Source organism: Galeopterus variegatus, unplaced genomic scaffold, assembly GCF_000696425.1.
Source record: "Galeopterus variegatus unplaced genomic scaffold, G_variegatus-3.0.2 Scaffold8094, whole genome shotgun sequence".
NCBI classification, from domain to species: domain Eukaryota; kingdom Metazoa; phylum Chordata; class Mammalia; order Dermoptera; family Cynocephalidae; genus Galeopterus; species Galeopterus variegatus.
The window spans coordinates 29430-46386 of NW_007734205.1; the positions used below are offsets into that span (position 1 = coordinate 29430).

Below are 16957 nucleotides of genomic sequence, written 5' to 3' on the forward strand. Positions count from 1 at the left end.
ACGGACTAGCTACCATCCCTTGGGCCCTTTCATGCTGTGTTTCCTTCTCCATCCTTTTGCTATTGCCCTCTGCTCCCCCCAGTACATGTACTGCACCATCTACAGATATCAAAACTCTACACATTTAAGACCTTTCTCAAACTCCTTCTGATATTTTTCCTTAGATGACTTGTACCTTTTAAGGAAGGCACTAATCTTAGGGTACCTTGTACTTGAATTGCTTCTAGGTCTTCTCTCCAATAGGTTATGAGCTTCTATTGTTCAGGGACTGAGCATCCCTTATCTTTATACCTACTGCAGCACCTAGCACAGTGCCTTGTGCATAGAAGTGGTTTATGAAGAGATTGAAAAGAAAAAAATGGAGGCTGACATGAGTAAACTTGGTTGTTTAAGAAGACATACACCATTATGGGAATTCTGGAATTACACAATATCTATCACAAAGTAGGTGCTCAAAAAGGTTTTTTAGTGAATGAGTCTTGAAGACCTTTTGCATGAGAATATAAGAAAATACAGGCAGTATTATTTCTGGTAGAAATTATCTCTCAGATTATTAATAATACAGGTAGTATGATCTTGATAGAAATAAGCATCGTACCACCTGGATGGATAGAGGATATGGTTGATTCTTTTCTAGTATCCGGCATATGCAGTTTTCCAGTTAGTATCCTGAGTTTGAGTCACAGTTAAAAATCTTACCATCTGTGTCATCGTGAATACATCTCTGAATCTCTCTTAGCCCCAGTTTACCATCTCTAAGGTGGGGATGATAATAACTACCTCACAGGTTGATGGCAAGAACTGAATTATATAAAGTATAATCACTTTCTTTAGACTATGAAGCTCAATAAAAATTTCAGGCTCTTAAAAAGTGTAAGATAGAGAGATAGATAAGGAGATGGATATCTGTTATTTAGGCAGCCATCTTCCAAAGATGATGGTTTAGTGAACTCTTTGCTTGCCTTGATGACAGCTTGCCTTTCAGAAAAAGAAATCGAGAAGAACTGCATCTTTAGGCTTAATTTGATTGTCACAGAACAACTTGGTGCTGAGGAAATGAAGTAAACCCTAAGAATTTGCTGTAATGAGTAGAGAGAGTCAGCCAAACTCCTTAGCCTAAGGACAGGAGATGTCAAATAGTTCACAGTAATGGTTTTGAAGCTTCAGGCTAAAGAGAAATAGAATGTAAGAGAGATAGGAGAGCTTAAAAATTAAAATTCTGGATCCAATGATGAGTGAGAAAAAATGAGGGTCCCTAAACATTAATATAATATTTACAGAGCCTTTACAATGTACCTGATCTGTGCTAAAGGCTCAACACTCATCTTCCCTTTTAACTTTCACAATATTCTTATGAGGTGTCCTTGAATGAGCTCAGTTTTAAAGTGGTCATATGAAGAAGATGGAAAAAATTTTAAAATATTGTGCAAAACTATAATCATTAGGACAGAAAAGTGGAAACCTAATTGAGTCAAAGTTAGTGATTCACATGTAAGATAATAAAAGGGGTGTCTTTAGCTATGTTCAGAATAAGGAAGAATAAGGAATCTACTGCCTGGATTAAATAATACAAGATTAACAGGTGATTGAGATAAGTCAGAAATGGTCAGCTCTTTTTTCCCTCTTACCTATCAAGGAAAATATTCTTCAAATTGTCAAAAATGGTTAAAAGAAAACAAAAACTCAAGCTAGGTGAGGAGATAGCTGAAAAACACCCAGTCTTTTTAGTGAGTTTAATTATCCATGTCCAGGTAATTATATATTGGGGCACTCAATAAAGTGATAGTGAAGCTACTGTTGGTAATATTTAAGAATCACAGAGAACAGAATTTTTAGTGAGTTTAATTATCCATGTCCAGGTAATTATATATTGGAGCACTCAATAAAGTGATAGTGAAGCTACTGTTGGTAATATTTAAGAATCACAGAGAACAGAAAGGTCCTAAAATACTGGGATTAGGCAAATGTTTCCATTTTTATAAAGAAGGGACAGGTGGATTCTAAAAACCACGGGCCAGCGAAATTTAGGACAGACTTCCAGAGGGTTATATGATTATTCATGTATTTGGGGGTTTCCTGAAAGAAATCTGGGTTTTTTTGAAGACAAAATGGGTTTACTAAGAATAATTTGTGCCAAACTTTTTTATTCAGTAATATTTGTAAGCTGATAAATCAACAAGATGGTGTGAACATAATGTATCTTGACTTCAGAAGAGGATTTTATGAAGTCACTCATTGTATCTTTCTGAATAATACATAAAAAAAGATATGAAATGGTTTCATAGATGATTGGTTACAAGTGAACAAAAAGCTTTGATTAAAATGAAACTGCTAAACAAACAAACAAAAAATGAGCTAGATAATACTACTGCTACAGGCTGGTAAGTCACCTTATAGTAAAGTATCTAGTGGTTTTTGACAAGGCTCTGTCTTGGGCATTGAACTGTTCAACATATTAGTGATTTAAGTGAAGACAGGCAGTATTTTATCGTGTTTGCAATTGGCACAAAGCTGGAAAAGGGTTGGACATGCCGGATGTCATCATCAATATTTACAAGGTCCTACCAGATGACACATAATGGGCCACAATGAAGCAGATGAAATTTAACAAAAATAAATGGAAATCAGTCACCTGGAAGTAAAAAGTAAATTGCAGAACTACAGGATATGGGAGATCTATCCTGAGTTCTAGGCAACAACATTAAGAGTCAATCAGTGTTGGGTCTATGGCCATACCACCCTGAACGCACCCGATCTCTTCTGATCTCAGAAGCTAAGCGAAGTTGGGCCTGATTAGTTAGAAGGGAGAATCAGTTAGGTTGAGCATAGTGTCTGACACAAAGGGGATCCTCAAAAAATGTGTGTTTGAATGAGTAAATGAACATATACTATATACAACTGCTTGGGGGTTTTGGGGGGGGCGTTGAGGGTTTTTTCAGTGTGTTGTTTTTTAGAGGGTTTTTTTATTGTGGTAAAATACATAGAACATAAGGATTGCCATCTTAAGCATTTTATTTTATTATTTTTTGTTATTGTTAAAAAAGATGACCGGTAAAGGGATCGTAACCCTTGACTTGGTGTTGTCAGCACCACGCTCTCCTAAGTGAGCTAACCGGCCATCCCTCTATAGGGATCCGAACCTGTGGCCTTGGCATCTTAAGCATTTTAAAACATACGATTGTGTGGTATTAATTACATTCACAGTGCTGTGTGACCAGCACCTCCATCTATTTCCAAAACGTTTTCATTATCCTAAACATAAACTCTGCACCCATTAAGTAGTCACTTCTCATTATTCCTTCCCCCCAGTTTCTGGTAATCTCTAATCTATTTCTGTCTCTGAAAAAGCTTTTTTCTTTTTAATTTATTTTTTCTTAATTGACCCATGATAACTTTATATATTCATGCAGTACAATGTCATATTTGGGCACATTTATACAATGTGCAATGATCATATCAGGGTGGATTGGCATATCCATGACCTCAAACATTTGTCACCTCATTGTTTTCTGAGCATTCAGAATCCTCTCAATTAGCTACTTGAAGTTATACAGTAATTTGTTGTTGGCTGTAGTCTCCTTATACTGCTTTAGAACACTAGATCTTGTTCTTCCTATCTCTCTACAATGTATGCGTTGACCACCTTCTCCTCTGCCACTCTCCCCTCCCTTACTAGTGTCTAGTGGCCGCTATTCTACTCTCTACTTCTCTGGTATCAACTTTTCTAGTTTCCACATCTGAGTAAGAACATGTGGTATTTCTCTTTCTGTACCCGGCTTATTTCACTTAACATAATTTTCTCCAAGCTCATCCATGTTGCTTCGAATGGCAGAATTTCAGTCTTTTTATGGCTGAGTAGTATTCCATTGTGTATATACCAACATTATTTTTATCCAATCATCCATTGATGAACATTTAGGTTGGTTCCAAATCTTGTATGCAACTGTTTTTAAAAGCTCCTTAAGTTTTAGGTTTCATTAATGCATATATTTGGCCAGGTGAAGGAAGTTAATAGTCTCCCTCTATCTTAATTGTTCTGGCCACATCTGTAATAATGTATCTAGTCATAGACACAGTTTACAGAGACACTGTCATATCAGAGATTACCTTGAGAAGAGTCACTAAACCAGCACCTACCTAGATCCCATTTTCTTTCACCACATCTAAATTGAAAAGTCAAAGGAACTGAAGAAATAAAGGAACCAGACAAAAGACATGAGAGAGATGAAAGTTTCCTTAAAATATTTGAAGAATGTCATTTGGAATGAGGATAGGACTAAATCTGTCTCTAGCTCTGAAGAATAAAATTAGGATCCATTGGTGGAAGTCAGAGGAAACAGATATTGGCTCTGTATTAGGAAAATCTTGGAGAGCTATCCAAAAGTGGAATGGGTTTCTCTGCAAAGTAATGAGTTCCTTGTTACTGGAAATGTGCTGGTAGAGGCTGCTCTTTTATTGAAGAGACTTGTGAAGTGAGATATTAAGCTAGATGACTTATAATGCTAATCTTCTGTGATTCTACTAAGACTACAGAGATTCCATGAGTGCTTAAGAAATTGCTTTGCAGCTCTCTCCTACTGCATGACCTTGGGATTCTGTGCACACTCACAGCTTTGTCACCTACCAGATAGTTGCGCGCTATGATGAGTCTCATAATTTTTCAAAACATAAAGTCCTCTGCAGATGTTTAATGTAATTGCTGTGTTTCCTTTCACTGGATAGTTTCTTTATTTTATTTATTTATTTATTTTGTCTTTTTCTTGACCGGTAAGGGATCGCAACCCTTGGTGTGGTGTCACCCGCACCGCGCTCAGCCAGTGAGCGCACTGGCCATTCCTATATAGGATCCGAACCCGCGGCGGGAGCGTCGCTGCACTCCCAGCGCCGCACTCTCCTGAGTGCGCCACGGGGTCGGCCCCATCACTGGATAGTTTCTTTATTTTATTTATTTATTTTTTTTGTCTTTTTCTTGACCGGTAAGGGATCGCAACCCTTGGTGTGGTGTCACCCGCACCGCGCTCAGCCAGTGAGCGCACTGGCCATTCCTATATAGGATCCGAACCCGCGGCGGGAGCGTCGCTGCACTCCCAGCGCCGCACTCTCCTGAGTGCGCCACGGGGTCGGCCCCATCACTGGATAGTTTCTTTGCTGTGTGTGTGTGCTCTATAAAATTTACATTTGTTCAAACCACTATATGAAAATTTTGAAACAAACAGACTGCATTTATCACAGCCAGGAGTAACCCAGAGTATTTTCAGAAAAAGCAATTTGATGATTTACCTTTTATATGTATTTTCAAAACGCTAAAGTCACAAAGACCTAGTGTATAGGGCATCAAGATGAATAAGCAAAGACACACAAGAATATTCATCACAAAAGACATTAATGGCAAGAAGGCAATCTTTAAATGTACAATTATTTAAAAAGAAGAGGAAAGGTCAACAGTGATGGCTTTAAAAGTGCCAAAGAGCAAAGCCATTTGCCAAGCAAAGCAGAAAGCCCCAGACTACCTTCATCAGTTTGCTGCAGGCAGACCAGGTCGTTCTGGACTCCTTTGCCCACACAGACAAAATATTATAATTTCCAGTTCTTTAAAGCTAGCACCCTGCTTCACTTACTCTGACATTCAACATATCATAGTATTTTTAACTACCAGGTCCACTTTTTAAAAAGCGCCTTTTGAAAATTCTTTTCTGAGACAGCAATATTTCAAATCTTCATCTCTTGGGTTTGCTTTTTCATCTCCTGCCTGTTACTGAGATTGTATTTAATCATATTTTATGTGATTTCTGTGTCAGGCTAGTATCCAGGTATGGGAATGTGCTTTTGGACAGTACCATAAAATCAGACATCAAATTATCAAGTACACAAAGATGCTAAGTTTAGAGGGCAAAGATTATGTAAATAAACCAGTAGGAGGTGCCCCCACGTTTTAAAAAAGATCTAATTGTGGGTAACAAAAATCAGAATGGACACATGAATACTCTATTTTTCCATTCCATAATTAGTTGTATTGGGGCTCTCAGATGCTTGGCAGCAAGCATAGAGGGTAATTACAGTTATGGGAAAATTGGGGCCAGTGCTGGGATGAGAAATTTAGACATTAATTGTACTTAGAGACCACTAGGGGGTTATTGAAGGACTTCATTTCCTTTGTTGTGTGCTTGCTTGAAGAAGGCAATAACTTGATCAGAACAGTCCTATAAGAAGCTCATCTATCAGTCCAAAAACATCAGTGCAGAAAGAGACCTAAAGTAGGAAGGTGAGTTGGGAATCTAACAGAAGCCCAGAGATGGAGCAGAGTAGAGGCAGAGATGCCATTTGAGATTTGAACACCTGCTGACCTACAGCCTTCAGTTTCAGTCCCACTTTCAGTTTCAGTGCACTGTGTTCTCTGTACCAGCCCTGCAAGGTAGCCAGGCCAGAATCACTTGTTCAGCTGGTGGCAAGTGAAAATAGAACGTGTGAACAGAACGTACTGCAGCTGAAAAAACAGAGTTGTACCAGGGCCTGTTTTCCTGAATGTGGTGCTTCCCAAGGGGCTGGTTTCTCTTTCCTTCCTGCAGGGGCAGGAAGCTTGTCTTGTTCTGCCGGTGGTATTTTCTGCTCTGTTCTGCTCCCTCTGCTATGGGTGTATTGGGCTCAGATAGAATGAGGTGAGCACTGGACAAGGAGGCTGGCGACAGGAAGGGAACCATGTCTGTTCTCTCCCCCGCCCCCTGGTGCTGCCTCTGGAGAAGGTCGGGGAAGCTCCCACCCAGCAGGTGGCAGCTCCCCTGGGGCCAGAGCTTTCTCTGTTTCTGGACATCAGTTGGATTCAGAATGACTGATGTGAAACGTGTTTCCTGAGCAGGCGCCTTTCTGCCGTCTCGTGTAGTCTCACTGCTCTGTGGAGAAAATAAGTGTAGAGGCACTGAAGCAAGGAATTTGCGGTAAAAGAGAAAAATGAAAAATGGAAGTCATAAGAGAAACGAGAATTACTGGATCAAGTATGAAGAATGGTAAATGTCATGGCGCTTGGTAATTGTTCTGCTAACAGACATTGTGAAGATAGAAGTTTCCGTGATTTTTTTTTCCTTTTTTTCCTCTTGCTATTGTCACAAGATCTAAAAGCATGAGGGATTTGTCATTTGGATATTGCATTGCAACAAAAAACAGAAGGACAGAATCCCCTTCAATGAGAGTATGAACACAATAGCAGGTTTGCTACCGGGAACAAGATATTGAATTGCCCCTCTTTAAGCTTTTTTATTTTTGATATGAAAAGCTTTAAATGCAACCATTTAATCACTGAAAGCTTATATTCACAACAACTAATGTGCACCTGCTATTTATAAAGTATTCCCCTAGGTACTATTTATAAAATTAAACTCAGCTATTGAGTTACGAAAATAAACCATGCCCACATGCCCTGCGAAGGCCTGTTAAAAGCAGGCAACATGCCCAAGAAAATATATTTACTTTGGATTTCACAGAAATCTTAGTTTGGGGAGGAAAATCAAGAGTATTTGTTTTAAGCCACTATGTGTGTCCTCTTAAACAGTTAATGTGGGGAACAGAGGTAGTGGCTGTAATTAAAACAAGGAGATATTGAGTAAATGTGTATATGACCTAATTCAAGTTTGGTGGCAGAAGAGGTATTTTTACTGGACTGTATTTGCAAAACTGTTCTAAATAGTAAAGTAATAGAAGTTTTAAAAAAATTGAGTTAGCGTATATGTTTGTGCTCAGTTTCTCCTCTTTTGATGGTTGTATATATGCCTCCAATTTCCATTCATGCAATTACTATTGTAAGCTCTCAACGATTCATATTAAATAAAGGGGTAAAAATTCTGTTGTATCCCAGAAATATCTCAAGAATTTCTATTTGTGTTTATTTTCCTTCATCTCATTATTTTCTTTCTCTTTATACCACATTTATTTGAGTCTTACCAATACTTTACTTCAGGAGACTTAGTATTGTACTATCATCATAGAAAGTCCTTCTAGCTAGTCTGCCTTGCCAGGTCTCACCAACTCTTTTGACAAGACTTGCCAAATATTATTTCTGAAATTAACGTTCTTATCCTTCCTCCTGCCATCTCTGTCTATCACAGAACCTGATGCCAACCGGCTCTCTCCAGACCATGGTCAAATAAGCAAATCTACTCAAAGTCCAGAAGGGGTGGGAAAATGAACGTAGAAAGTCTCACGTGGAGAAAGCCTTACAATATATCCTTAAAGTTTCACAACAGTGATTTTTTTCTTTGCTGATACTGCAACATAAACGGGTATTCTTGGCTGGCAAGTCGATTGGGCAGCACTAAGCTGTCCTTTACACTCTGCGTAAAAGGTACCTGAGGAAAGATGGCCCAAGTTACTTGCCACAAATCATACACGTTGACAGCACAGTCTAGGTTTATGAGTGTAATACATTTCTTTTCTACTTTTTCGTATATACGTAATGTGTATTTCTTGTAGAAAAGTTAGACAATGAAGATGAGCAAGAAGAAAAATACACACCATCCAAATACCCAGCAAATGACCATATTAATGTTGACATATTTTCTTCTAATTTTCTGTATTTGTATGTATACATGTATATACACACACACTTTTTTTTCTGAATGAAACTATACTGACTTATAGAACCTTTCTTTTTTTACCTAAAATACTGATTTCTTTACCTAAAATATCTTTTGTATTTTTAATATTCAACTATTGCATAATATTCCATTTTATGATTATACCATAATTTAAGTTTCCAGCCCTCTCTGTTAGACATATATGTTGTGCCAAATGTTTATTATAATAAATATTTCTGAAGTGAATATTCTTATCCATACATCTTGGTGCTTCTTCTTTTTTTTTTTTTTAATTTCCTTATTGTCAGTACCTGCAAGTGGCATTGCTGGGCCATAGGATCTATACGTGTTTGAGGTTCTGGTACACATCATGAAATTGCCCTCCAGAAAAGTTCTACCAATTTCAAGCTTCCTCGCCCTGGGGCATCAAAGACTTTGACTTGGAGCTTTGCAGCTGCAGTGTTATGTTCACCACCTCAGTCACCCAGCAGCATTTGCAATCAACCTCCAACCTTGTTCCTGGGATGGTTTCTGGTGATGAATTTGGGTTTAGAAGTGGTACTGGTGGATAGACCTGGAAGGATTTTTGGTAGACTCACTAAGGCTTTGGAAGCAAATTACTTTGGTCTTTCTAGCAAACTTTAGCCAATGGGCTCCACTCATGGAGAGTCAGCTTCCAGGAACAGATCGTAGCTCAGGGCCCATCATATTCAGGACAATAGTGGAGTAAGAAGCAAGGCTGAAAACCAGAGTGAATTTTCATTTAGTGAGCTTGAGAAGATATGTGAATAGATAGCTACCTGCATAGAAAAAAAGACAAACCAAAAATAAGCTAGTGGATCTCCCTCTTTTGTAGCTATAGATCCCTTTTCTTTTCTAACTGAGCATTGGTATGTGTGGGGATGGGTTGCTGAGGGACAATATGCCAGAATACACTGGTTTTGATATATGCTTACAAAGGCCTGTCCATGCAGAGCATTCCTTTAGTTGTGGAATAAACCACACTCAGTTTCAAATTCTAGTCCTGCCACTTCCTATGTACTTGAGCAAGTTCTGAGCTTCACTTTCCTCATATGTAGTTATTCCAATTTCAGAGGCTTGCAATAAGTCGAAATTTAGGATTTAAAGCAACCAAGGACAGCACGCAGCCCCATGGTAATACTAAGTAAACTTTTAGAATCCAGGCTTACTTAGAAGCTTACTCGGGTTTTAGTTTTCTGTCTTATAGGGTTCTGCTTGCTCATTGCACTTATCACTACCTGAAATTGTATCATTTATTTTTAATTTGCTACTTATAGTCTGTCTGTCCATCATCACCCATCCATTCAGGGGGAGGGTGGGTTCCCAGTGCCTAGTGCCTGCCCTGCCTAGAACGGTGCCTGGCACACAGAAGATGGTGGAGCAATATCTGTGGTTGCGAAGTGCTCACGTTCTTTCTAATGAGCAGGAAGCTGCTCAGCACAGACCCACCCCCCGCCCCCTCACGCCATTCATTGATCTGTGCTTGGTTCCAGCCATCCTCCGTTACCTGAAGAATGGTTCTTTCTAATGAGCAGGAAGCTGCTCAGCACAGACCCACCCCCCTCCCCCTCACGCCATTCATTGATCTGTGCTTGGTTCCAGCCATCCTCCGTTACCTGAAGAATGATGGGAAGATCCATTTGGTGGTTTTCAACAACCTGCAGCTGGCTGATGGGCGGCGGCACAGTATCCTCCTGAGACTAACCAATTTGCACCGAGGGTCTGGCTCCATAGAGCTCTACCTGGACTGTATCCAAGTGGACTCCATTCACCATCTCCCCAGAGCCTTTTCTGGCCTCTCCCAGAGTCCTGAGTCCATTGAATTGAGGACTTTCCAGAGGAGGGCACAGGTAGGAACCCCTGAAACATTCTCTGAAGTGGAAAGATGGGCAGCCAAGGCCTGGGGAGTGCAAAGGAGTGTGCTGAGCAAAATGTGTCAGCTTGTCCCTGTGAAGGGGCAGTGGGTCCAACCCTGGCTGCATGTTAGAACCCCCTGGGGAACTTGGAAAGTGACTGCTAGAGGGCCACCCTCAAGTCAAATTGAGTCAGAATCTGTGGGGGTGGTGCCTAGGCATCAGCATTTTTAAAAATACTGATTCTAATGTAAAGCCAAAATTGAGAGCTTCTGTTTTCAATGATAAGTACACATTTTTTGGATACAATTGTAAAGTTGGAAAGAAATAGCTAAAATAAAAATAACGCTCTTAGGGTAATATGATTATCTATTTTCAATCTTTCTGTAATGTTACTAATTATCCTTTCTAATGAAAATAAAAAAGAATGATTAGAAACTGCCAAGCACTAGGAGCAACATTTTTTACAAATCTTGTCAGAACATCCACTAACAAAAAGTTCCATGCATAGTTCCACAGGTCTTAAAAAACCCCATCACCTCTGTCTTCTATTTTATGCCATGTTAATGGTTATTTTTTTATTATATCACTGCATCTACTGTAGAAACTGCCACATACATTTCTTTTAGAATTCTGTGCTAGGAAATGCTTTGTTTCCTATAAAGAACTAGTATTCTTTGTCCTTCCCAATAATGTATAGCTGGTCGTAGTGCCTGAATTTTATCTGATATAGAAGTCAATGCCAAAATCAGATAACTGATTCATCTGTTATGGCCCACAATATTGTTTTCTATCTCTCAGTCCTTGTTTTCCATTTCTATTTTACTGTTTCATTATATGTGCTTTAGTTACAAGCTGCTCTGAGCCCTTTGTACAAAGAGGCAACGTGTAAACAATAATTTCCATGACAAGTAGGAATGCTGTGAAGTTTCAGACAGTAATATAAAAACTATGAATCTGATCCTAGAATTGTGTGTTTGAACAACAGGAAGCATTATTAAGAAGAATTTCCAAGAAAACTAAAATCCATGATTTTTTTGTTTGTTGGTTTTGTTTTGTTTTTGCAGTCATGTGTGTGTGTATATATATATATATTATATGTATATATAAAAATACATGTTTATATAGAGAAAAAATCAATGAATAGAAAGATATGCTAATCTTTATTTCTGAATTCCCGAAGCAACCCAAGTAATCAGAATGACAGTCAGAAATTGTGTCACTGGCCAATATAGAAATTAGTGTCTGCCACCAAATAATTCAGTTTCTAGAAGTCAGGACTCAACCATGACAAGGTCATCAGAAACTATACTAGTTGATGGGGCCGGCCCGTGGCTCACTCGCAAGAGTGTGGTGCTGATAACACTAAGGCCACAGGCTTGGATCCCATATAGGGATGGCCGGTTAGCTCACTGGGTGACCGTGGTGCTGACAACACCAAGTCAAGGGTTAAGATCCCCTTACCGGTCATCTTTAAAAAACAAACAAACAAGCAAAAAAAAAAACTATACTAGTTGGAGTTTTCTCAAAAGCTCTCCTTCCTTGGGCTATCAGCAGAAGCAAAAAAAAAACTATACTAGTTGGAGTTTTCTCAAAAGCTCTCCTTCCTTGGGCTATCAGCAGGGACACAGAAGCTTGGTCTCATAGTCACCTACTCATTCATTCAATCAGTCAATTAGTCAACAGTCAGGCACATTCTAGGCATTAGGTATACTGTGGTCGGCAGAACCATTTGAGGTCCTGCCTCCATGGAGCTTATAGTCTGATGTTCAACACAATATCTGTTACATAGCATGTTTTGCATAAATCTGAGCTAGATTAAAAAGTAGAATTTCTCTGAAAATCCTTAACATGCTCATTTCTAAAATAAGGATAATAACTTTACATTGGCGGTTAACATAAACTTTTTCTGTCATATATAGATAAAATAAAAGTGAGTACAAGTAAAAGTTATAAGATAAAGGGTTGAGGTGTTATAACACCAAGTTCAAAGGTATGGATCCCTATACCAACCAGTTGCAAAAAAAAGAGGGGGGGTTGGTGAGGAAATTGCCTTTATGACTAACAATGAATGATTGATATCAACCAATAATGTAAAAATATGGTGCTAACTGCCTAATGATCATAGAAGATACTGTTTATTTGTTCACATAACCCAAGGAAATCAGAGGCTTTGCTAAACATCCTAAAAGTGATATTGTTTAAAATTGGGATCGATACCTTATTATTACAGTCTAAACTCCATAAGCAAATTCCAGACAATTCTTAAGGGTCTCCTGCCACAAAATAACTCATTTACCATGAAGGAAAACTGTCTTTCCCTTCTCAGCTGCCTTGATGAACTCTAGGCTACTGGCTGCTTCCATATTTGCTTCAGTCAAAAAGATAGGGCTGGCAGGCTTTAGGAAAAATATGAACCTACAAAATTATGTAGGATGTCAGAGTCCAAGTATACAGTGACAAGTATACTATTATGACAAGTGCATGAGTATGCAAGTACATTGGCTTCTGAACGCCGTCAGCAATCTGTGATCTGAATGTGATTTCTTCCAGGATTTCTTGGAAGAGCTGAAGCTGGTGGTGCACGGCTCGCTGTTCCAGGTGGCCAACCTGCAAGACTGCTTCCTGCAGCAGAGTGAGCCTCTGGCCACCACAAGCACAGGTGTGGTCACTTGTGCAGTTTGTACACCTTCAACACAGACAGACTCCAAGGCCTTCCAGTGGGCTGGGTCCCATCACTGAAAGGTGGGCTGTCAACAGGGCAGCCCAACAGAACATATCTGCAGAAATCAGGCTTTTGTGCAAAGTCCAGGGCAAGCAATGTTTTCATTGCACTTGCATTTTTATAAGTCACATGAATTTGCACTGACTAGCCAGTGGCATCACTATCATTGTTGTTCTAGGTGAATTAGAAAAATTGCCCCAAATGAAATTCAGATACCCTAGGTTTTTGAATCATCTTGTCATGATGGTCCTCTGGAAAATCATTTGGTTTTGAGTCACTTAGAAATGACTGTCACTGGCTGAATGCTTCTTACTATTAATACTCCTTACTTTTACTATTCCTGCAGGGGGCTTTAATCAGCAGTTCATGGATCAAATGACACAACTAAACCAGCTACTGGGAGAGGTGAAGGATCTTCTGAGACAGCAGGTAACAAACCAGATATATCATCAGAAAAGCTCAAGCCTCATCAGAGCGCTCTCTGTAGGAGCTGGTGGAGCAGAGAGGGATCCCAGCGCAGCCTGCCACCCCAGGGCTCTGCTAGAAGAGCTCTGGAAATGGGGATAAAGATACCAGGGCTCCAGGCAGAGCGGGAGCCTTCACGGGCTGCTTTAGCACTACTGTGAGAAGTGTTTCATAGCTGGCTACACATGGCTGCTTTTATTTTTGGAGTATATCAAGTATTACTTTTCAATCTTTTCCCCCCTTCCTATTTCTAAAGGTCAAGGAAACAACATTTTTGCGAAACACCATAGCTGAATGCCAGGCTTGTGGTAAGTTCTTTTCTAGTAATTGGCTCATTCTGAGTTGGACGATGCAGACCGAAGGAAGGGCCTGAGGTGAGGCTACGTGGACTGTGGTTTCTGGAGGTTGACCACAGAGTTGGAAGGAAGGGAAGAACTAACTTGGGAAACCACATTTCACTTTGTATCTTATATGTTTTTCTGGTTGTGAATAAGCCTATGGATTATTGTTTTCCTCAGGTCCTTCCGGATTACAGAATCCAACACCAAACACACTGGTGCCTCCAGCACCCCAAGCACCCCCAACACGCCCAACACGCCCAAGACGCCAGTGTGACTCCAACCCATGTTTCCGAGGCGTCCAATGTACTGACACCAGAGATGGCTTTCAGTGTGGGCCCTGTCCTGAGGGCCACACAGGAAACGGGATCACCTGCTCTGACATCGATGAGGTAAAAGTTCAGTTAGACAGGGCAGGGGCTCCCTAAGCATGCTCCATACCCTACAGCTCATAGAAAAAGAAGTCAAGCTGACCGCGAAGTGATGACTTGGGTTGTCCTCCAGGCTCCATAAAAGCTGCTTCCTTATAAAACCTTGGAGACCCTGAGCTGCAGTGAGCCGGGGAAGGAGCTTGACACAGAGTTGTGGCTGTTTGTCATTTCTCTTCTCCGTGTTTCCGACTCTTGTAACAGTCCATGTTGCTACAGTGCTTGGATTTCTGCTTTACACTCAACATTTGTATTGATTGTTTCTCTCAAGCAGTTTGTGTTACAATTTTGCTTTTTTCACACTTTTGCAAATGTGGGAGGGGAGGATTTGTGTAAGGGTATGTTTCAGGAGTTATAACAGATTTCTTCAGACTTTCTAAAATAGAAGAGCAGAGAAGAATCTCACACCAACAAGACCTGTTGGGGAGGCCCGTAACCTGTGAGCAACCGAAAGTGCCCAGGGATGGAGCCAGAGAGTGCACATCCAGAAAATACGGGCGGTTTGACAGGCTGGCAGAGCACCAGAAGAGACTGTTTGAAGACCATGGTTAGCCAGCCAATAGTTCAGTATCAAAGTGTGTCCATAGTAGGTAGCAAGGCTGCCACCAAAATGCACCTTTCCCCTTCCACCCAGCCAGAGGAAGGCTGAAAGAAGTGGGGGACTTGAGGGGGCGCATGCAGGGAACTGAGTCACACACTGACACCCACGGGACTCCTGTGGGCTCATGGTGGCACTCAGTTGATTACCTCTCCCTGGTAGTATGCAGTTAAGATGGTGTAGTAATCCCTCAATTGCAGAAACATGTGCACACGTTTCACAGAACTACATCTGGTTTTTATCTGTGAACTGGAATTTTCCTCCTTTTGAAAAGGCAGGAAGTGATCATGTTTTTTACATTAGTTGAAGTGGTTTTAAAAAAGGATCGGAACCAATTTCCTAGACTCCAGGAGCCTTGAAATAGACACGAACTTGATAAGGCATGAAGGCAGGCACAGACCTTGGTGGATTACATCCTAATGAAGAAGCCCCTGCCCTGGCTTTGTCTTTTCAAGGTCTTTCTAGGAACCAATTTCCTAGACTCCAGGAGCCTTGAAATAGACACGAACTTGATAAGGCATGAAGGCAGGCACAGACCCTGGTGGATTACATCCTAATGAAGAAGCCCCTGCCCTGGCTTTGTCTTTTCAAGGTCTTTCTATTTGAGTGATTGGTTCACTAATGCCAGTGGAGTCATCTAACAGCCAGTTGACAAGTGGTCAAAGGGATACAGTTCAAACACAGAGATTTGTAAATTCCAAATTAGAATATCAGCAAGCTTATTACACTGGGAGATAGACTGGTTAAGATGTAGGACCCTTTCAACTTGGATGTGCTATTATTCTGTAAAACAGTAAGGCCCACTAAAAGGCAATCCCAGATTGTGCAGGTCGGAGATTCACTGGGTAACTATGAAGTTGGAAGCTTTTATTTCCTTTTATCATTTATTTCCACCAAAAAATAGTTAAAGGCATAAATAAGCATGTGCATAAATGGAGGAAAGTTTGAGAGTGCTTTCTCCATGTGGCTGAAGACTTTGAACTTTTTTTGTCTCCAGTGCAAATACCATCCCTGTTACCTGGGCGTGCGCTGCGTGAACTTGGCTCCTGGCTTCAGATGTGACGCCTGCCCGGTGGGCTTCACAGGGCCCATGGTGCAGGGGGTAGGGATCAATTTTGCCAAGTCAAACAAGCAGGTAGGCTGAAGTTATGGTTTCTATTTATTTTTCATCTTAACAGAACAATTTTGATTAGTTCCTACCTCTTCAGTACCTCCTTAAGCAGCCAATGCCATATGGAATGTCATGGTGCATGATGAACAAATTAGGAAGTTTTTCAACTCATTCCTGAGTATACAAGGGTGCTTCACAAAGTTCATTGGAAGAGTCGTATTGTCTTTCAATTCTATTTTTCCATGAACTTTTTGTTTGTCTGAAGTACCCTCATATGTTTGTAAAGTTTAGAAAGGAGGAAGCTGTGACGTTGGGATAATAGAGGTTCACTAGAAAAACAGTGAGTGGGGTAAGACTGCTATGTGGCATGGTTTCACATTTATTTTGTTGATAGACATTGAACATTTTGTCCTGCAGAATAACTTGAGAATCAGGGAAACAAATAAAAGCTTTGAAAAATTAGGTCATTTTTATAGAATCATTGTTGCCAATTGGAAGCTGTTTTAGAGATGAGCGGATTTCAAGAGTAGAAATAATCCCCTGAGGAAACCTACCCTTTCTCTTATATAAGCTATAAATTGCCATAAAGCATTTGAGTACTTCAAGACAGTCTCCATTTATTTCCAAATGTTCTACTATATCCTTGCCATTATTTAACTGACTGACTATGAAATTCTTTTTGATGTTTTTAGCCCTTAAAAATGGTTGGTCTATAAATATATTTTACTGCCTTGGGGAAATTATTCCCTTTGAAGAAGGGCAGGGGTTCATTATTTCCTAGCTGCCTATCAAAGGATTCTGGAGGGCATCATGTTTTAGACTAGAAAAAGGAGGCAAGCTAGACACATAAGAAT

At 40.1% G+C, this 16957-nt stretch overlaps 1 protein-coding gene across 1 annotated transcript in view; it reads left to right on the forward strand.

The window, feature by feature from the left end:
- The window catches only part of THBS4 (thrombospondin 4), a 44100-nt gene that overhangs the window by 7639 nt on the left and 19504 nt on the right, over positions 1–16957 (forward strand). The window contains exons 3-8 of the mRNA XM_008592604.1: positions 10188–10435; positions 12992–13100; positions 13510–13592; positions 13885–13936; positions 14147–14358; positions 15990–16127. Coding sequence (XP_008590826.1) covers positions 10188–10435; positions 12992–13100; positions 13510–13592; positions 13885–13936; positions 14147–14358; positions 15990–16127 — 842 coding nt within the window. The remainder of the gene's footprint in view (positions 1–10187; positions 10436–12991; positions 13101–13509; positions 13593–13884; positions 13937–14146; positions 14359–15989; positions 16128–16957) is intronic.